The sequence below is a fragment of the Labeo rohita genome, chromosome 9 (genome assembly GCF_022985175.1).
Source record: "Labeo rohita strain BAU-BD-2019 chromosome 9, IGBB_LRoh.1.0, whole genome shotgun sequence".
In the NCBI taxonomy this organism is placed as follows: Eukaryota; Metazoa; Chordata; class Actinopteri; order Cypriniformes; family Cyprinidae; genus Labeo; species Labeo rohita.
Genome location: NC_066877.1, coordinates 40,454,981 through 40,476,023, shown reverse-complemented (window position 1 = coordinate 40,476,023; position 21,043 = coordinate 40,454,981). Strand labels below are relative to the sequence as shown.

At 41.6% G+C, this 21,043-nt stretch overlaps 1 protein-coding gene across 1 annotated transcript in view; it reads left to right on the top strand.

Moving 5' to 3' along the window:
• Positions 1–20,281, top strand: part of LOC127171172 (E3 SUMO-protein ligase RanBP2-like) — a 35,576-nt gene extending 15,295 nt beyond the window's left edge. The window contains exons 9-20 of the mRNA XM_051119654.1: positions 79–260; positions 4,236–4,417; positions 4,520–4,643; positions 5,378–5,539; positions 5,651–5,788; positions 5,916–6,047; positions 6,776–7,021; positions 7,469–7,580; positions 9,500–11,605; positions 13,237–13,323; positions 17,155–17,302; positions 19,399–20,281. Of these exons, the coding sequence (XP_050975611.1) occupies positions 79–260; positions 4,236–4,417; positions 4,520–4,643; positions 5,378–5,539; positions 5,651–5,788; positions 5,916–6,047; positions 6,776–7,021; positions 7,469–7,580; positions 9,500–11,605; positions 13,237–13,323; positions 17,155–17,285 (3,602 nt within the window). The 3' untranslated portion in view covers positions 17,286–17,302; positions 19,399–20,281. The remainder of the gene's footprint in view (positions 1–78; positions 261–4,235; positions 4,418–4,519; positions 4,644–5,377; positions 5,540–5,650; positions 5,789–5,915; positions 6,048–6,775; positions 7,022–7,468; positions 7,581–9,499; positions 11,606–13,236; positions 13,324–17,154; positions 17,303–19,398) is intronic.
• Positions 20,282–21,043: the final 762 nt, after the last annotated feature.

The following is a 21,043-nucleotide window of genomic DNA, read 5'->3' as shown; positions in this document are numbered from 1 at the left end:
AGGGCTGAAGCAAAACTGTGCGGGGCTGCTGCTCTCCAGGACCGACGTTCACTGATAGTTTGTGTGTCTGTGTCACAGGAGCGGTGTTGCTGCATGCAGGTGATCTGCAACAACTGGCGTGGCTCGGCCTGCAGTGGGCGCTCATGGGTCAAAGTGTGAGTCTTCAGGACTGGCTCAAGCAGCTCTTCCCTCTCCTCACGCTCGAGACCTCCAAACTGGACACCAACGCACCTGATTCCATCTGCCTGCTGGACCTGGAGGTGCGTTCACTGACTCAGAAAATCAGCTCTGCTTTAGTTTCTTTCTGTGAATGAGACATGTTATTCCACAGAGGAAGATGTGATGACATCAGGCTGTGCAGAAGTACAGAAGGGGAAAAATGTATTCACATATAAATCGCAATGTGGTCTTTTAGCGATTCACATTTATTCACAGATAATATAGTAGTAATAATAATAATAATAATAATAATATAAAACAACAATGGAGGAGGAAAAACAAATACATTCTGCGCCATTTTCAGTGAGTGCAAGTGTTCAGAAAAATATTATATTAATTATTGATCTTTTGTAGAGATGTAGGGATATGCTTGAATAGTGAATCCCTACAGAAAACAAACAACACATTCTTTGGAGCCACTGAAGGGACATGGTTAGCCACTTGCTAGCAGTAGCCTGTTACATTACAGTACATACAATTTCACTTACCACATAAACATAGTAAGGACAGATGACTGATAGGATGATGGCAAATGATTTACACATCCTGATCACTGACAAACATCTAATCTTGTAAAATGTGAGGTAAGTACTGCCGCTTCGTAGTAAATGAAGAGTATGTGCGATCGCGAATCTCGAAAGTGAAAGTAAAAAGCGAACGCGCTTTCAAAAGCTAATAATAGTGGCTCCCTGGTGCCCACAATTTATAAACAGTATAATTACTCAGTTATGTAATTGCAAGATAAGGCATTGAAATATGTTTTTCCTCCCATGTTGTATTTATTCCCTTTAAGGGTTCCATAGTACATGTCTTTTCCTTTCCGAACACAGTATTCTGATTTGGATGCATCCCTAATTGGAAGTGTAAAGTATTTTTGATTTATTAGGAAGTTAACAGTTAATAGGATACACTGATTTCTTGAGTCAGGACTGCCCAGTCTATAGGCATTTTTATCAAAATACCGGTGTGTTTGATGTCTATTGTGCACAAAAAATTTGATGAAAGATTATGAATCATGATCAAATCTTTACCCCAAGAATTGATATGAATCGAATCGTGAGGTACCGAAAGATTCCCACTCCTACTAGTTCAGCCAAAAATGAAAATGTGCTATTAATTTACTCATCCTCAGGCCATCTGAGATGCAAGTGACTTTTTTTTTTCTTTAATAGAACAGTAAAAAAGATTTTTAGTTGAAACCGTGCTTCTTGGTGATTCATAAAATGCATGTGGCTGCCCATTTTTGAGAATAACAAAAATCATGTCAGGCAACACAAAATACATACCTGTGGCTCCAGGTGATATATTAAGGTCTTGCGAAGGGAAACAATTGCTCTGTGCAAGAAACGGAACATTAAACTGAATATTACCTGTAATCTAGAGCCTCCGGCAAGCAGGAAAATATGATTCTTTTTCACAAACTAGTTCTTTTAGACAGTTCAATTCAATGATCCAGTTCAAATAATCATAGTCACACAATGATGCAATAACCTACAGCAGCTTTCATATTTGGGTGGAGAGCGGAGCATTTGAGTCACATGCAGAAAGCAAAACTAACGGGAACTCCTCTAGTGGAGACTGGATCTAAAACTTTCAGATGACACACAGCTAATTTTTTCGGCACATTTAGAAACCACAGATGAGAAAACACAATACACGATAGACACATGTTTGTGTGGCAGTGCACCTCTCTCACACTGTTCGATGTGACTAGTTGTCCAGTCCTGTACAGTGCATCACAGTGCTTCACTTTTTCCACATTTCGTTCACACAGCTTGTGTTTTCCGATAATGCAGTTGTGAGTCCTGAAAATTTATGGGTGTGAGTTTGGATATAGAATGTGGTTGTCACACCTGTAAATAATCGTACTGTGTGTGAACATAACCGTATTGAGGACTCAAGTGGTTCACTTTTTCCACATTTCGTTAATTCATAAAAAAAAAAATCACATGTACATGTAAGTATTGACAGCCTTTCCTCAATACTTTGTTGAAGCACCTTTGGCACCAGTTACAGCATCAAGTCTTTTTGAGTATGATGCTACAAGCTCGGCTCACCTATTTTTGGGCAGTTTTTCCCATTCTTCTTTGCAGGACATCTCCAGCTCCATCAGGTTAGATGGGCGTCAATGCACGGATATATTCAGAGTTCTCCAAAGATCAGTCGGGTTCAAGTCCGTGCTCTGGCTGGGTCACTCACAGAGTTGTCCCGTAGCCACTCCTTTGTTATCTTGGCTGTGTGCTTAGGGTCATTGTCCTGTTGTAAAATGAACCATTGCCCCAGTCTGAGCAGGTTCTGGAGCTCATGGTCTAAGTCTTTCAGGTGCCTTTTGGCAAACTCCAGGTGGTCTGTCATGTTACTTTTACTGAGGAGCGTCTTCTGTCTGGCCGCTCTACCATACAGGCCTGATTGTTGGAGTGCTGCAGAGATGGTTGTTCTTCTGGAAGGTTCTTCTCTCTCCACAGAGAAATGCTGGAGCTCTTTTAGAGTGACTATTGGGTTCTTGGTCACCTCCCTGACTAAGGCCCTTCTTCCCCGATCGCTCAGTTTGGCCGGGTGTCCTGCTCTAGGAAGAGTCTTGGTGGTTACAAACTTACGGATGATGGAGGCCAATGTGCTAATTAGGACCTTCAATGCTGAAGACATTTTTCTGTACCCTTCCCCAGATCTGAGAATACAATCCTAAACGGACAATTCCTTGGACTTCATGGCTTGGTTTGTGCTGTGAGACCTGATATAGACAGCTGTGTCCCTTTCCAAATCATGTCCAGTCAACTGAATTTACCACAGGTGGACTCCAATCATGTTGTAGAAACATCTCAAGGATGATCAGTGGAAAGTGATCATGCACCTGAGCTCAATTTAAGTGTCATGGCTGTGAATACTTATGTGAATACTAATACTTATGTGATTTTTTTATTTTTTTTTTAAATAAATTTGCAAAATTTTCAAACAAATTTCTTTCACGTTGTAATTATGGGGTATTGTTCATAGAATTTTTAAGGAAAATAATGAATTAATAAATTTGTTTATACACTTTCACATTGAGACTTGCAGCACACTAGGATTCTTAAGGAATGTTTTATGGTATAGAACTGAAGGACTAGTTTTATTGTGTTGTTTTAAGTTCCATGTGGAAATTGTGAATACAAGTTGTTTATTCACTTTATAACTGTTGTGCATCTCATCTTTTTAAACACTCCTAAACTCAAACATGTTTTACTCCAAACCCAATTTAACAACCATAACATCTACCAATAAGGCCAACTTTCAGACAAACAAGACAAGTTTTGTGTTGCCTGTAAAAGTGTTTTGACTCTCAAAGTGCCGGCAGCCAGTGATTTGCATTTTATGAATCATCAAGGAGCACGGTTTCAGCTAAAAATCTTCTGTTGTACTGAAGAAAAACAGCCACCTGCATCTTGGATGGCCTAAAGGGGGGGAAATTAACACCACATCAGCACATTGTGTAATCCAGTAAGGCATGCATGCAGAATTGTCGTAGACTATTCAACAACCTGGCTGATCAGTTATCAAGAACTGTTGCTTAATTTCTGTCAAGTCGTGTGTTTCAGTAGCACTTCATACAATACAGATCGTTTCAAAGCAGCTTTTCAGAGAAGCAGGAAAATAACACAATCAATGATGCAAACATAATCAAATAGGAGACATTCAAATTCTGCTGTAAAGCAGCCCTACGGAAGACAGTATTGTCATTATTCAGATCAATTTTGTTAATTTTGTTCTCATCTGATAGTATCAGTGCAGTTAAAGTGATAATATTACTAAATATTAAGTGTCTTTTACAGCCCAGTAGGTCAAAGCAGGTAAAGACTCTCGACTCCTGCTACGGCCTTTGTGTCCCATCTGACTGCATGAGGACACAAATCGGACACATTGGTTTCCTGTGAAGTTTTTTTAAAGTCTAGGCTGTAATGTACATCATATTCTCATGAAGGGCTGTGATGTAGATCTGTCAGTCTGATGAGCAGCAGTGCTGTTGTGTGTTGTTGCAGGTGTTCGTGTGTGGCGTGGTGTTCTGCAGTCAGACGGAGCTGCAGGAGAGCGCGAAGATGGCGTCCTGCTCTCAGCCACACGAGCCGCGCTGTCTGCCGCTGCACATCATGAAGCAACTGCCGTCTGACAGGCAGAGAGAGTGGTGGGATGCCGTCTACAGCCTGATTCACAAGAGAGCGCCGTGAGTGACTCCTCATGCCACTCAAGTTCTCTGTGTGTGTGTGTGTGTGTGTGACGTCATGTGGTCCTGACCGCAGTGTGTGTCATTCTCTGTGTCTTACAGCCCCGAGATGACTGCTAAACTGCATCTGGTCATTGAGCACGGTCTCAGCACGCTGCGTGCCGGAAAGAAACACGGCCTTCAGCCGGCGCTGCTCATACACTGGGCTAAGCATCTCTTTGACGTTGTACGTCCTGATACACACCTGTCCTGATGAGCACTGCCCTCATTACCTGATGTCACGCTTGACTAGTGTACTGTCTAGTGTCAAATTATCCTCAAATTACATGTCCTGTCAAAAGACTGGAGATGATTTATGTTTTCTCTTAGTAATCAAAAATACAGTTCATTTTTACATAGTGTGACTGCACTGCAGCCTCATGCAGTCAGTTGAGGAATGAGCTGGACAAAACATGATTAATTCATAGTTTTGATGACTTAATTACTGCTGGCCACATCTGAGAAAGTGAGCTTTCTTGGTATTTCAGTCTTGCTTTCTAAACACCCCTCAATCAAGATGTTTGTCCAAGATGGAAAATGAAGACAGAACGCTTTGTTTTCTAAGAAAATGAACAAAAAGAAGTCGATTTAGGTTGTTCTTTTTCACATTTTTTGGGCTGGTAGATGCACTGGGGACCCGATTATAGCACTTAGTCAGATTTTCTTAATATGTCACCATAAAAAGTAATGGAAATCAGTTTTAAGTTGTATTTTCAAACTTTGAAGTGTTGCTAATGCCATTCATTGTTTCTCCCTAGACATTTACATTTAACGACCATATTGTGTTCCCTTTCATTTCCTTTACTTGTTCTTAAGAAGGTCTTGAAGCATTAAATGTGCCTTCATCAGAGCTGCAGAAGGCCAGCAGTAAGGAGTATGTATGTGTGTGTGTGTGTGTGTGTGTGTGTGTTTGTTTGTCAGGCTGAGCGGGTAAACTCCGACTACGATCAGAAGGACTATGCTGGCCGCAGTGTGCACTACTGGAAGGTTGTGCTGCCCCTGCTGGAGAAGATCCGACACAAAGGCAGCATCCCTGAACCCCTCCAGCCCTTGTTCATGCACTTTCGGAGCAGAGACATACAGGTATCTAGATGAATTAAGCTCTCTTCTTGCTTCCTTTGGCTGTTTGGATGATCCTGCTGCTGTCTTTGTTTTCTGTTATTGTATTGTCTCTAATGCTTTTTTGGACATCAGCCTTCTCAGGTGCGAGTATATGAGGAAGATGCTGACATAAGCTTCGCCATACTCCTTGACATCGAGGGCAACACTGAGGAGGCCATCGTGAAGCTGGAGAAACTCAACAGCATCTCGTCTAACTGGCATCTGGCGAAGGTAACGGCGCAGTCACACTGACTCTGACTCAGCTCATCCACAGCTTCGTCTGAAAGAGCTAGTGCTGCATGTCTAGCAGTGGTGATTGCTGACTAGCTTTTGACGAGTCTCATTTGTTGATTGACAGATCTATCAGAGGCTGTCAGAGGAGGCAGAAAATGGGCTTAATGAAACTCATGGCAGGTGCAACAACTTCCTCAAGAAGTTCAAGAAATGCTTGACCAAGATTTATCAGGCCAATGCAGAGGATATGGAGAAGGTATGTGAAACACCACTGAATCACTCCTATAATCTCTGTGCTGCTCACTTTATTTACATAAGTGGCCACTGCAGGAGATGGTGCAGATTTTAGTCTCATTTATATTAAACATGTGTCAGAGTCTATAGAGCTGAAAAACTGTATTCCTCCTGTTCAGTATGATTCAACTAGTAGTGCTGCATATACTGTACGGCTCAGATTAGGCCTGTGTGTGTATGTACCACTGTCTTTTTGCATCTGCATGATAAGTTTGTAAGTCGCTGTAATTTTTAGAGAGGACCTGACTTGTGTAATGTAACTGTGCTGTCACATGCACTTGAACACAGAGAATCACACTGATGAAATGACCTCCGCACCGGACGAACATGTTGATGTTCATGTTGAAGCTAGCATGCCATGCAGGGCTGTCCAACTTAAAACCGCAAACTGTATGATGGAATAGAGGATTGAGAACCAGAGAAACTGCTCATCACACTCGACTAGAAAGAGAAAACCTCACCGTGTGCATAAAGATGAAGTCAAAGGTTTTGCAAGTGTAAAAATAATTGTGATTGATCTACTACTTAGGAAATTGTCTTGAGGACCGTTGTTTGTTTTTTTCACTAGTGTTTGTCATCATATTTCCATAATGTATATATTGTGGTTTTTATTTAATCAGTCACAGTTTTATGAATACTGTGATATAAATCTTTGCTTATGGTGCACCGCTGGCATGTGTTTTTGTGAAGTTACCTGTATCTATGGAGGAGGTGATGGAGTTGTTGAATGAGGTCAACCAGCAGCTTGAAGATATTGGTGATGTGGATGAAGATCAGGTGGACTATCCTCTGACATGGCCCGCTGAAGGCCGTGTTAAATTCTCCACTCCATCCCCATCCAAGAGTGTCACGTCACCATCCAAAACGCCTCCTCACTGGGTGGAGGACCAGAAGTCAATGCTGCAGATGTTATGCGAGCAGGTCGAGGCCTTGAAGGTCAGTCCGACATCAACAGCTTGCAACAGCTTGTTTTTGCTTTGTCACAATGTAAATTTACCCTGAATTAAATTTAGCTTTCAACCCCAAGTAAAGGTATGGTCAGGGTTATTAAATCTCATACAGTAAAACCCTGCTCAAGGTCAAGGTCTTTTCAGTCCTGTTCCCCTCTCTTTTGCTCTGCTGTCCTAGTAAAGGCTTAAAAGGTCAAAATCATGACTTAAAAATAAGCTATTACATGAAGTTAAACAAAAGCCATGTAGTACCAGCTGAAAACAAGTGTTTTGGAAGGGCATTTCTGATATTAATATTTGAAGTGTTAATATTTTTTAGCAGTTTTGCATAGATCTGGGTAAAATTCAGTCATATAAAAATTCTGAAATTGGATTGGGCCAGTTTCAAATTTTAGGGTTCATAGTTTCCTGTTTTATTTTTTGTCTCGCACAGAATGAGGTTCGTGACCTGAGCCGTAATTCTTCAGATGGCACGGCATCCTCATATAGGAGGTATCAAGACAATTATGCTGCAGAAGGACTTCAGGAAACTTTTCTTCTCACTGGTCAGTTCAGTGACTTCCCCAAATCAGCAGTCTTTGTTTGAAATTTGAAAAGTGTATGCTAGTGGTTCTAAAAGAGTGCCACCCAAATCTTGTTCACTTTCAACATTAAAATGTACAGACGATCTCAGGACATTAGACATGGGAAACAATGAGGCGTGTGCAGACAGGTTTTATTTCTTCTATGAATGCACTTTGCTTATGAAAGTAAACTAAAGCTTTTGCATGTACACCGGATTCAAATGGGGAAGACAAGATTTTGAGTAAATATGACTTTACATTCTGTTTTTCTCAAAGCCACCGAATGAATTCAGAAGACTGGAATCATATGGATGCTATATGGTGCTTTTATGTGTTTTTTGAGCTTGAGGATCATTTCAATCACAGATCCTCAGATAGCTAGGCTCTAGAAAAGGGGGCCACAGCAATTGCCAAGACCACCAGCAGTAGGATGTCTAATTATAAACAATATAAGGGGAGACCGCAATATCTATGCTGGGCTCAAAGAGAAAGCTACTTCAGAAACCTAAGCACTGAGCTAGCACATAGCTATACACAACTAGCCTAGATAGCCAGGTAAACCTTCCTGCAAAGCTGACCAGACCACAGAAAGTGGGTTGTCTACTTACAGCCCTAGCAGGGGACAGCACTGTCTAGGCAGGAACTTAATAAGTGGGATTCAGAGAGTCCACTCACTTAAAAACAAACTCTCTACATACAATAACATGCATATTAGAGGGGCACAGCTGAGCTGAATATAGCTCTGCCCGCGATCTTGCAAGATTAAAGCTGAAACGATTCGCCCTTCATCGTCACACAATTCCAAATACTGTCTGCGAAATTTGACAATCCATTTAGAGAGGGTGTGTGGATCCCGCAGATCAAAACACTCATCGCGAGGTGAGATAAACTGTGCCGTGGCCCATTACTGTGAGCATGTAACACTGGACGCGCATGCTCTTTGCTGAGACAATAACTCAAAGCAGAATATGCTCTTGAGTGTTAGAATCCAAACGTGGAGACACACATTCTTTGAGGCGCTGCTCGACTCAATATTCGCCAACCCGGTAATCAGGTCCAAAACCTGAGATCCCCACAATTAGAGTCTTCGCTATGCCTCAGCAGCAGCGGGACCAAAACTCCAAAAGGCAGATGCTTATCCCTCATCTCTCGAGAAGAGGGGCAAACACGAATGGAGCTTTCTCGTTGGAAACACTCACAATGAGTGTATTCAGAGCCCTCGAGCACCAAATGCACAAGCTCCTGACCAAGACACATGACGCATAGATTGTGTGTTTGCTTGAGTGTCCTCGGGCACAGGGGCACACGCTTTCTACAGTGCTCACCTGCCTTGGTCTCTCACGTGCACTTCAGATAGACGGCTCTGAAGACAACAAAAGTTGGTGACGTATGCAGCAGATACCTTTTTATACTTCTTTTATGACGTCACCGGCCACGTGGACCAATAGGATTGCTGCTGTTTCACACACGCTTCAGACATGGTCATGCTGGCAGCATTCCCCATAGTGTCCGCTAGAGCAGAAGTTTTCAAACCTGTCCTGGAGGCCCCCCCTGCCCTGCATATTTTGTATGTCTCCCTTATTAGACACACCCAATTAACGTCTTGCTGTCTCTACTAATGAGCTGATGATTTCGATCAGGTATGTAAGATAAAGGAGACATGCAAAATGTGAAAGAATGAAAACCTCTGTGCTAGAAGCCGCAGCATGAGTGTACATATCAGTGTTTTGTTTTTTTTTTGGTAAATAATAATATTGCATATAACATTTCTTATGAGGGCACCCCAAATGATTTTTCTACTTCCAAAGGGGGCATCACCAAAAAAAAAGAGACCTACTTGTATACAATAGTTGAGGCATGCTTAAAACCATTGCTTTTAACTGTCTCAATTGCTACTACAGGTCCCTCTGTGTGCTACAACCAGTCAACACACAGCCCACCTCTCCAGTCAACACCTACAAGCATGTATCCTGAAGAGCAGGTCTTTGGTCCTCACATTCACTTTGAGTCTCAAGCTACATCCTTACTCTCTGAATACAGTGAGGAGTATTACAGTCACAATGTTCCTCAGCCCACAGTCAATCCAGAGCCTCCTACTGAAGGAGTAGCTGCCCCAACAACATCAGCAACTACTTGGGAGGATGGGCCTAATTTTGAACCCATTGTGCCTCTTCCTGAAATGGTTGATGTGAAAACTGGTGAGGAGGAGGAAGAAGAGATGTTCTGCAAGAGAGCAAAACTCTTCCGATTTGATTCGGAGACAAAAGAATGGAAAGAGAGGGGCATTGGCAGTATTAAAATCCTGAAACACAAAACCTCTGGGAAAGTTCGTCTGTTGATGAGGAGGGAGCAGGTTCTGAAAATCTGCGCTAATCACTATATCACTGCCGATATGGCCCTTAAACCAAATGCTGGATCTGACAAATCCTGGGTGTGGTACGCTATGGACTATGCAGATGAAATGCCGAAGACTGAGCAGTTGGCCATTCATTTTAATACGGCAGATGAGGCGGCGCTGTTTAAAGTCAAATTTGAGGAGGCTCAGAAGTTCCTCTCAAAATCCCCACAAGGCCAACAGACTGAAAAGAAAAGTGAAACTCCACAGCCTCAGGTTTCATCCAAAGAAGTAGATCTCAAAACCATGTTTTCCAAGAAGGAGGGTGAATGGGACTGTGATGTGTGCAGTGAAAGAAACGCTCCAACATCTGCGGTATGTGTGGCCTGCAGCACTCCAGCTCCTTCTACAGCAGAGGCGAAGCCTAGAGAGGAACTCCAAGGCTCTGGCCCTGTTGCTCTTCCTGCCAAACTTTCTTTTGAACTTTCTGGAAATTCTACTAAGAACACTGCCAGCACTGATGTCAGCTTGAAGGGCTTCACGGTTGGATTGGAGGATGCTGAGGTGACATCTGCTGGCTTTGGAGCTCAGGCTGAGATGAAAACAATTCAGGCTGAAGCACTACAACAAGAGAAAGTGTCAGCAGCTCCAGCAGTCCCATTTGGCACTGGATTTGGTGCTCAGATTGTCAAGGAAGAGGGTCAGTGGGACTGTGACTCCTGCCTAGAGACGAATGATGCCTCAGCAACTGAATGCGTTTCTTGCAAAGCCCCCTGCAGCATTGAAAAAAGTAAAGCAGCATCACAAGGTGGATTAGCTGCCATGTTATATAAAAAAGATGAAGAGTGGGATTGTGACACTTGCTTGGTAAGAAACGAAGGTTCATCTAGCCATTGTGTTTCATGTCAGACAGCAAACCCAAATATGAAAAACAAGATATCTGCTGCACCTGTTGCAGAATCTGAGGCAAAATCGCCAGACAGACAGTCAGAAAGTGAATCTGCATCTGACCTCAAAAATATTGCTGAGCTTCACAAAGAGAAAGATAAAGAGGCAGCCCCCAGTTCCTCAGATCAGGCTGTAAATGCTGATAGTCACAACAATAATCCCCTCAGTACTGGTAACACCCTTAGTTTCGCTGACTTGGCAAAGTCACAAGGTAATTTTCAGTTTGGCCAGACGGATCCCACTTTCAAAGGCTTTCCGGGGGCTGGCGAGCAGCTCTTTACAGGGCTTCATTCCAGCCCCAAGGCCGACACCACTGTCAATCAAGATGATAAAATGTACAAAACCAAGGAAAATGGTAATAATCACTTTAACACTGATGTGCCACCGTCTGATCTTTTTGAAGTCTCAGCTGAAGAGGAGAATGAGGAAGTCCATTCCAGTCACCAGGGCAAATTAAACTGTAATAATCAAGATCTTTTTCAGACACCTGGGGCAAATCTTGGCACTCAAAGCACCAAGACTGTGGTCTCTCCTCCAGAGAATGTCATTGGGTCAGAATCTGTGCAGAAGATCTTTGGAAGCCCTTCACCATCAAAAGAAAAATCTCCTGATATGATTTCCAGCTCAAATGATGAGGAAACGGGTGTCTCAAGACTGAAAACCTCTGGACCAGCAGTGACCAGCCAGTCATCAGTTGAGACTCCTTTCAGTATACCAACAAGCGGTAAGCTATGCTCTGTGTCCCATAGTTATGAACAAAACTGTACGTCTTTGTTTAGATCACCCCGCTCCAAACACACCTGTCTGTAGTTTAAGTAGTCCTGAAGATTATGATTAGCTGCTTCTGGTGTGTTTAACCAAGGTTGGAGCTAAACTAGGGGTGTGCGCTATGACGATTTTGATCGTGGACTATAAAAATGTCTCTGTGATCTGTTTTTGGAGAAATATCGTAGCATCATCCTATTCTATCTGCTGTATCGGCTCCATCTCAATATACTGTTCTACGCGACATATATTCACATCAGTGTTAACTTAGCGGTAGAGTTTCACTTATGGGACACTGCACTTATTCTCAATGACAAAAGTACATTATTTGGCTTAAAGCCTTGCCAGTTAAACATTTCATATACATGCTGTTCTGACATGCATTTTAATGACAAATATTTTTATCTTCGCTCACTTTGGCCTATATATCTGCCATGCTTTTTTATTTTATACTTTATTAGCTTGAAAGTCTTTGTTTTTAAAATAGAGAAATTAGTTTGGCTGTACTGCTCAGACAACTTTCACGATAAAATCGTGAATCGTCATATTTCTGAAAAAAATCATGATATGATATTTTTGTCATATCGCCCACCCCTAAGATACACGCATCTCCAGATTAGGTTCTGTGTAGTTTATTTACTTATTTTTAATGTCGACATTCTACACACTCTTATTGTGCAGGTTAGTGGTGTGTGTTTTTTACAAGAAGTATTTCTGTGGTATGTAGACTGATTTTTATCCACTCAATTCCTGACTTCTTCAACAAAATGGAAGAGCTGTAACACGCAACATTATTTTCTTAGGTTTGGATTTGAGGCTTTTCAAAAACAATCCTATGGTTTTTTGGTCCTGCACGTCAGCCACCCAGTTTGAAGCCCGGGGTATTTCAGGTCACCGTTTACTGTGGCACACAGAGCTCTCACTGATGTGATGTGATAACCCGACATTACTCCCCTGGTCTCAATTCAAACATTTACATGATCTGAAATCTGCTAACCTTTAGCTGTTTGTTTGAAGGTTCGGTAGAATTTACAATTAAGTAAATCACTATACATAAGATGAATTGATTTAAGAAAATAGCTGATATAAATTCTTGAAATCTGGCACCTGCAGCGATGGAAGCTTGTGGAGACTTTTCACCAAAGCATGATAATGGCAATGTGGAAAAAAAAGACAATCGTCTTGAATTGTAAGAGTTCTCTGTTATGTCTCACACAGTTCAGTGTTGAACATGTTACCATTAAGCACGAAGAGCCTCTGAAAGATAAGAAAAAAGACACTAACAAAAAAGGAAGCCGTTTTTCATTGTCTTACTGTTGTGCTGAAGAAATCAAACCAAGTAAAGAAAATTGGTATAAAATGTGCCATTTTCTGCCTTTAACACTGAAAGTACAAAACGACACTGAAACTCCTAACCATTTCAGCACTTTATGATCGTCTGTAAGCCCTATTCTGACAGTACAGGATTAAAAGCACATGAGCTGTGAGTTTGAGAGCGAGGACTAAAGTACAGCAACACTCATTCAAAACAGGCTGATCATCTGCTGAATGCTGTTTAGTGTGTGACGTGTGTTTGTTTTCCTCCTGCAGGTCTGTCTTTTGGATTTGCCTCTTCGGATGTGTTTTCATTTGCAGAACTGGCAAAGGGTTCAGATGACTTTGCATTTGGCAAAAAAGGTGAGTCTGTGTTTTCCTGTTCACCAGTGTTTCCCATTTCATCAGTTACATTCAGTAGACAGAAATAGCTCAAATGCTATTTTTTTGATTTCTCATATTGAATAGTCCAATTCACAGGTCCTTCTACTGAGCTGACTTGTAAGGCTGAGTGCTATGTAAAGTATTTTCTCAATGGAAAAATAAAATATGGAAATGTGTGATTAGTGAGTATGTCTGCATGAAGATTTGTCATTCTGTTGAATGACGAAACAGAGCATGAGAGAGAAGGGTTTTTCGTGGGCTTGCTCGAACTGCTGCTCTCATCAACGCAAGGCCTGAGGTCAATACTTACGCTAAGTTATAAATTACATTTTGGTTGTTGGTATTGCTTCAGAACCTTTGTGACATACACATATGTCACTTCATTTATTCTGTGCTTAAGCAGAAAACAGTGGTTGTTATATGAGGTGTAAGTCTAATAATTGTGTTCTACAATAAACAGTGTTTGTATTGCATACTGTAAAAGCAGGCAATGCTGTCTAAAAACACACAGGTCAGCGTTATTTGTAGGGATGCACTTGATACTGCGCTCCTGTACTCGTACTCATACTCATTAAAAACCGATGCCACACAGCACATGGACAATACTGTGTTCAGACCAAAAAAAAAACAAAAAAACAGAGTTATTAGATAGGCTATTAAGAAAGAGAGAGAAAGCACAAGCTTCTGTTGCATAATCTTTATTGCTGTTTGCTCACTTATGCTTATTTAATCACAATGGACAATCAAGCAGTTTCTATGAAGTCTCACTCATTTCTGCATTTCAAAATCATGTTTTTTCCTGACAGGCTGTGTTTTCTGATGTTTTATTAGCGCTCAGCCCCATTGTCTAAAACTTGTGACCAAACCAAGTGGCAACCTCCCGGTCTCTCTCTTTAGACACCAGCACGGAAGTGACTAAAACTGCAGTTCATTGACTGGCTGCTAGAGACTGGCTCCAAAAGGAAATCAGTCCCATATACCTCCCATGTTAAAATGCCCACCTTTACAGCATAAAAAAAATGTTTTCAGCCTGGTACAAAAATTGTTTTTTTTGTACCAGGCTGTAAACCCAGGGATGTGCCCACGGAGCAGACCGCTGCGGCTCTTGCCCACTTATGGAGCAATCGCGCTATCTAGTGGGGGCTGGGGAATTGAGTAATTTTGGTTTTGTGTGTATTTTTATTTTCAAACCTTGCTGTGCCCTTGGCCCACCTCCTGGATGCACAGGGAATTTGTTTTTCACACCACAGATATTCTCTTGTGAACTGCACTCCAGGCAATACTGTGGGCGGAGGGAGGAGAACTTCTTTGTGGGGCCCTGGAGGAAGTGGTGCCCACTTCACAGATGAAATGGTTAAAAGAGAACGTTTTGTCATTTTTATAAACGGTTCCAATTCCTTCTCTTGGCAGGAGGGGGAGAAATTAACCACTCTTTTTGAGGGAGGATAACAACAGATAGTCCTAGAGTGCTGTTGCTCGTCCCCTCATCCAGAACATGAGGACGAGTTAGGCTGCCCAGTGTCTGTGTCTAGCTGCCGCTGCTGCAAAGTAAGGTTTACCCCTTGGCTGTGCTGGCTTAGGCTGTGCCTTAGTCAGCTGAGGAGGTCTGTGGTTCCTGAAAGCCGGGTTACCACTTCTCAGAGGGGAATCAAAACCAGGGCTGCTGACGGAGAACCCTTGGGAATGGGTTTTTGGGGGAGGCAAGCTTGGAAACCCTCCTCCTCTTGCTTTCTCAGATGACACCGCTTATACATAGCAGTGACTGATGCTCCAAAGAGGGCTTTGGGCTCAACCAGGGCATCCAAGAAATCAACCAGTAGAGAAGTGCCACCAGCACTCTTCTCTCCAGAAGCTTTGATGGGAAAAGCGAACAGTGCAGACAGCACTCTGGGTTCACAAATGCCGCTTGAGCATGCCTCACCCCCAGGCATGCAATACAGTGCCAACTGTCAATCTAAGGCTGCTAACTTCTGCATGTGTGAGGACTCTAATGCTGTGACAGCGTAGCATGTATTACACATAAAATGGCTGGTAACAACAGATGCGTCGCTCTCATGTTGGGGGGCAGTGTGTAAGGGCAGAATAGCGAAATGGAAATGGCCCGTGTCGCTGTAGAGCGTGAGCATAAATTACTTGGAACAGTGTTTGTAGCTTTGAAACATTTTGTGCAGTTTCTGTGGAACCATCACCTTTTGATCAGATCAGACAACACAACCACGATGGCATATATAAATCGCCAAGGAGACACACACTCTCCTCAGCTTCACAGTCTGGCACAGAAACTGATTGTGTGGGGCAGAAAACACTTTCATTCATTACGGGCAACGCACGTCCCGGGAATAATTAACTTGGGGTCGGATCTTCTGTCCAGGGGAATCCTCGGTACAGAGAACGGACACTCCACCCTCAGGTACTGGGTGGGTAGTGTCATGTGGGGATAGACAATAACACTATGGGTCGACACCTGTTTGTATGCAGGTTTATGAGGGGTGCACAGCATTTGAACAGGGTGTCAAAACCACTGATTCCGCTGTGAACACCTTTTGAACCTATAGACAGCAGTGATCTAAAGCTCCTTTCGCTAAAGACTGCATTATTACTGGCTCTTTCAGCTGCGAAACGGGTTAGTAAACTTCAAGCTTTGTCAGTTCATAACTCCTGTATGCAGTTCGCTTTGGATTACTCAAGAGTCTCTCAAAACCAATCCAGTGTTCATGCCTTAGGTGAGCGAGTCTGTAATCCACTGTAATCAAGTGGATTTAATGGCTTTTTATCCGCCGCCTTTTTTCGTCACCAGAAGAACAGTGGCTTCACTGTTTGTGCCCTGTCTGTGTGTTGGTTATGTAAACAGAGCGAAAGCGTTGTGGAAGTGTAATCAGTTTATTGTCTCATGGGCTGATTCTCATAGGGGTAAACCTATTTCTCATTAGTGCCTGTCCCACTGAGTAGTGGAAGCTATTATATTGGGTTATAATAGCATGGGTCCTTGTCCTCTGGCAAACTGGGCTTTGCCACACGCTTTTGTCCAATTTTATAGGCAGCCTCAGACAGCATATCTGCAATATGGGAGTTGTCTATATCCCATAGTGAAATACCGAATAAATGTATGAAAGAGTAACCCCAGTTCTCTGATAACATGAGTGAGGCATCTCACCACACTCCTTGCAGTAGCACGGGAAAGAGAGATGAGGTAGGGACCTTTATGCAGTGATTGGGGAGGCGGGACTCCCACATCACTGTTGTGATTGGTCTGTCAACTGACACATGTGGTGTAATTGGTGCTTCCAGGATTGGTCACATTGATTCCCATAGTGAGAAACCTCACTCATGTTATCAGAGAACCGGGGTTACACGAGTAACTAAAGGTGTTTGTGTTTACACAGCAGCACTGCTGTCACTACTGTTGAGCTAGGTGGGCATGGTTTCAGCAACCAGGCACCTCAGCTTCACCCACATCCTGTCTTTTTGCCCATTTTTGATTATCCGATAGTGACGCGTGGTGACGCATTGCCATGGTGGCGGCGGTCAGCTCCGCCCACTTTAGGCTTCAAGAATGCTCTTCAGAAACCTGCGAGTGACGTCACCGGCACTACTTTTTTGTGTCTATGGACCAAACTCAGACATTTCAGACACTGCCATAAACATCTCATCCCATAAGCAAGCCATTTATAATGTCTGTGTTTTGTATGTGTGTTCACTGGGAGCAGTAATATGAATTAGTATTATGAAAGTGCTAGTGTGTTGGCATACTGCTGCTGTCAGCATTGATATTGGCAGTGTGGTGTTTTCATCATGTGTTTATTTCTGCAGATGAAAACTTCACGTGGTCAGGTGCAGGAGCCCCAGTCTTTCGTAGCACAGAGGAACAAAGTGAAGGAGAAAAAACAAGCAATGAAGGAGAAGAAGAGCGTAGTAATGATGAGACGCCCACTTTGAGCTGATCGTCTCTCTGCCTGTGGTGAGTGTTTGCTGTAGTGCTGTTAGTTATGCTCTTCAAGTTATTTAAAACTAAAACCGTAAAAATATTTGAAATAAACTAACTTGGTCTGAAAATATGAAAATATATTTTATTCCAGGTAGATCCAGGACACCATTTCTAATTTTCGTTTAACTTGAAGTACATGAAATAACTAAAACAGGAACAGAAAATATCAAAAAAAGTACAAGTTTCATAATACACTGCTTAAAAAAAATTAAGTGAATGCTTAAATCTCACGTCACCTGTAATGCTGGTACATCAGATGACCAGTTACCCTGCCCATCTTCAGTTATTCCTGCAATACAAGTTTGAGTGTTGACTGGAGGTTCAGGCTTCTCAAACCAACATTATAGTTTGTTCACAAACTTTAGCCTCTAGCTGCAAATTGTGGCATGTTGCAATGCATTCCTGTCTCTTGTGTTTCCACGAATGACGTCATTAGCGATTAGTCAGTGTTGACTCGACTTTAATTCAGCTTCTTCAACCCCTACTTCGCATAAGCCAGGTACCGATCTGGAATGGCTCTTACCCTCAGTGGGCCTGTGCGAATCCCCTCCATCGAGATGGTGGAGCCGTAAGACTGGAGTCACTCATCTGATGTGCTATCATGTCTCTCAGCATGTCATTGACAAACACCTGGAAGCAAATAGCAATGTTAGAAGCTGTCTTCCACTCTTTAATGTACTTTAATATTAGAAAAAGTAAAAGTACTGAAGTACCAATGTTTTTGTCATTTTAACCTATATATATATATATATATTTACAGTCATGGCCAAAAATATTGGCACCCTTGCAATTCTGTCAGAAAACCCTTCTCTCAGAAAATTGTTGCAGTCGCAAATGTTTTGGTACATGTTTGTTTATTTATTTTGTTTTATGGAACAACACAAAAAAACAGAGAAGAAAAGTCAAATCTGATAAAATTCCACGCAGAACCCAGAAAATGCACTGGACAAAAGTTTTGGCACCCTTAACTTAATATTTGGTAGCACCCCCTTTGGAAAAAATACCTGAAATCAGTCGCTGCCTGTAACCATGAATGAGCTTCTTACACCTCTCTACTGGAATTTTGGACCACCATGTTTGATTCTTTTCTTTGAAGGCTTCATTTCTTTTTCTGTAAACAGTGCTGTGATATCCTTTACCAAAAAGCTCTACTTTTGTCTCATCTGTCCACAGTACGATTGTGGTTTTGTCACATAAGTTTGGGCAAACTCCAGTCTTGCTTATTATGCCTTTGTGTCAGCAGTGGTGTCCTCCTGGGTCTCCTACCATAGCGTCCCATTTCATTCAGATGGCGACGGATAGTGTGAGCTGACACTGTTGTACCCTGTGTCTGCTGATCAGCTTGAATTTGTTTGGAAGTTTATCAGGGTTCTTTATCCGCCATTGGAACAATCCTTCGTTATAATTTTTTCATTAAATTTGCTCTTCCGTCCATGTCCAGGGAGGTTAGCTACAGTGCCGTGGGCTGTAAACCTCTTGATGATATTGCGCACAGTGGACACAGGATCATTAAGATCTCTGGAGATGGACTTGTAGCCTTGAGATTGTCCATGTTTTTCCACAATGTTTTCTCTCAAATCCACAGACAACTCTTTACACTTCTTTCTTTTCTCTATGCTCAGTGTGACACAACACAAAGGTTGAGTCAACTATTCTCCATTTTAACCGGTTGTAAGTGTGATTACTATATTGCCCACACCTGTTACTTGCCACAGGTGTGTCTAAATACAAATTACAGGAGCATCACATGCTTGAAAAGCAATTATTTTTTACAATTTTGACAAAGTGCCAATAATTTTGTCCAGTCCATTTTTGAGTTCTGCGTGAAATTGTATCAAGTTTGTCTTTTATTTTCTGTTTTTTTTGTGTGTTGTTGCAGTGCAAACAAAAACAATAAGCATGTGAATACCAAAACATTTGCAGCTGGAACAATTTTCTGAGAGAAGCGTTGCATTTTCTGAGAGAATTGCAAAGGTGCCGATACTTTTGGCCATGACTGTATATAACCTGACAATATTGACATAAGAGTCCACAAATCTTCTTTTTTTCTTTCTTTCTTTCTTTCTCAGTGGCTGACGAAAATATGTTTATTCGCCAGCTGAGAGCGGAAGATGCTGCTTCTTGCTCCAGGCCAGGAGGCGGCAGAGATGCAAACGTGACTTTTGCCAAGCACCATTACACAGCAGCAGCAGCAGCAGAAGACAGAAAAGAAATTGCATTAAAAACTTGGATGATAAGTCCTTAAAAAGAAGACGAGATATAAGCAAAATACCTGGGAATGTTTGTATGAAAAAACAAGGAGCTGATAGTAATATTGATTAACATTTTAATTCTTGAGTTAAAAATAGCCATTAACAATTCAAAGAATACAACACCAAGGAGAAACATGATCAAACATACCAGAGGTAGCCATTGAAGCATTATTGGATCTGTTTATTCATATATGGAATGAAGGCATTCCCACAGATTGGAAAAGTGAAATAGTGAGACCAGTAGTGAAACCAGGGAAACAAAATCTAGTAGTTATAGGCCAATTGCCCTTACATCTACATTATGCAAAGTAATGGAGAAAGAAGAAATATTATCATCAGATTAGAGTGGTTTTAGGAAGAAGAGATGTACAGTGGGGCTGGAGCTAAATCAGAACTGAAGAAAATGAATAACACAGTCCAGAGCATTTAGAATCTGCTGTGGTGCAATAAGATCAAGCCCTTTAGATGCCTTTAGATTTAAGAAGAGAAAAGCTTGCTATGATATATTGGGGTAACGTAACTTGCAGGGTAGTGATAAGAATCATTGTACATGCACACACAATTTTAAATGTGTGGGTTTATAAATCTTTGTTAACATTGGTTAAGACAAATACAGTTGTTCATTGTTAGTTCATGTTAGTTCACAGTGCATTAACTAATGTTAACAAACACAACTTGTGATTTTAATAATGCATTAATAAATGGTGAAATTAACATTAAGATTAATAAATGCTGTAGAATATTGCTCATTCTTAGTTCATGTTAACTAATGTAGTTAACTAATATTAACTAATGAACCTTATTGTAAAGTGTTACCAAATAAGTGTAAGATTAGGTGACACATTGTCTGTATACTGAGCAGAATTAACTGCTGTAATACTGCAATGAGTTGAACAGATTAAGCCAAATGGGATTGTTATTGATTCTTCATTGACAAAAACTGATAGAAGAGACCTGCGATTGGAGATTTATACACTGCTGAACAGATAAACAGTAGAGAGCATGATAATATACTTTTGTTGGGTACCTGCACATATCAGGATAGTGACATGAAGAAACAAAATGAGACAGACTAAATCCAGAAGAACTGTGGCAACGTCTCCAAAATGCTTCAAGACACCTACCTGCAAAACTACGCACAAGTGCACCTAACGCGAAAGCTGCTTTAAACACAAAGAATGGTCACACCAAATGTTGATTTCATTTAGTTAATAGAAGGTAATTGATAAAGAAAATCTATTTATCACATTATTTCTGACAGCATGCTCATTTTACAGCATTGTTTCTTCATGTCATTCCAGACAGACTGATGATGAGATCAGATCTCTGTGGAGCACTGGCTGTTGTCAGACAAAAATCTCACTGGATTATTACAATTAATGGCAAAATGAATGTTGGGAAATGCAAAAGACAGAACTGACTGACTTAAAACCATTTTTTAGCTGGTGAAAGCCGATACAGA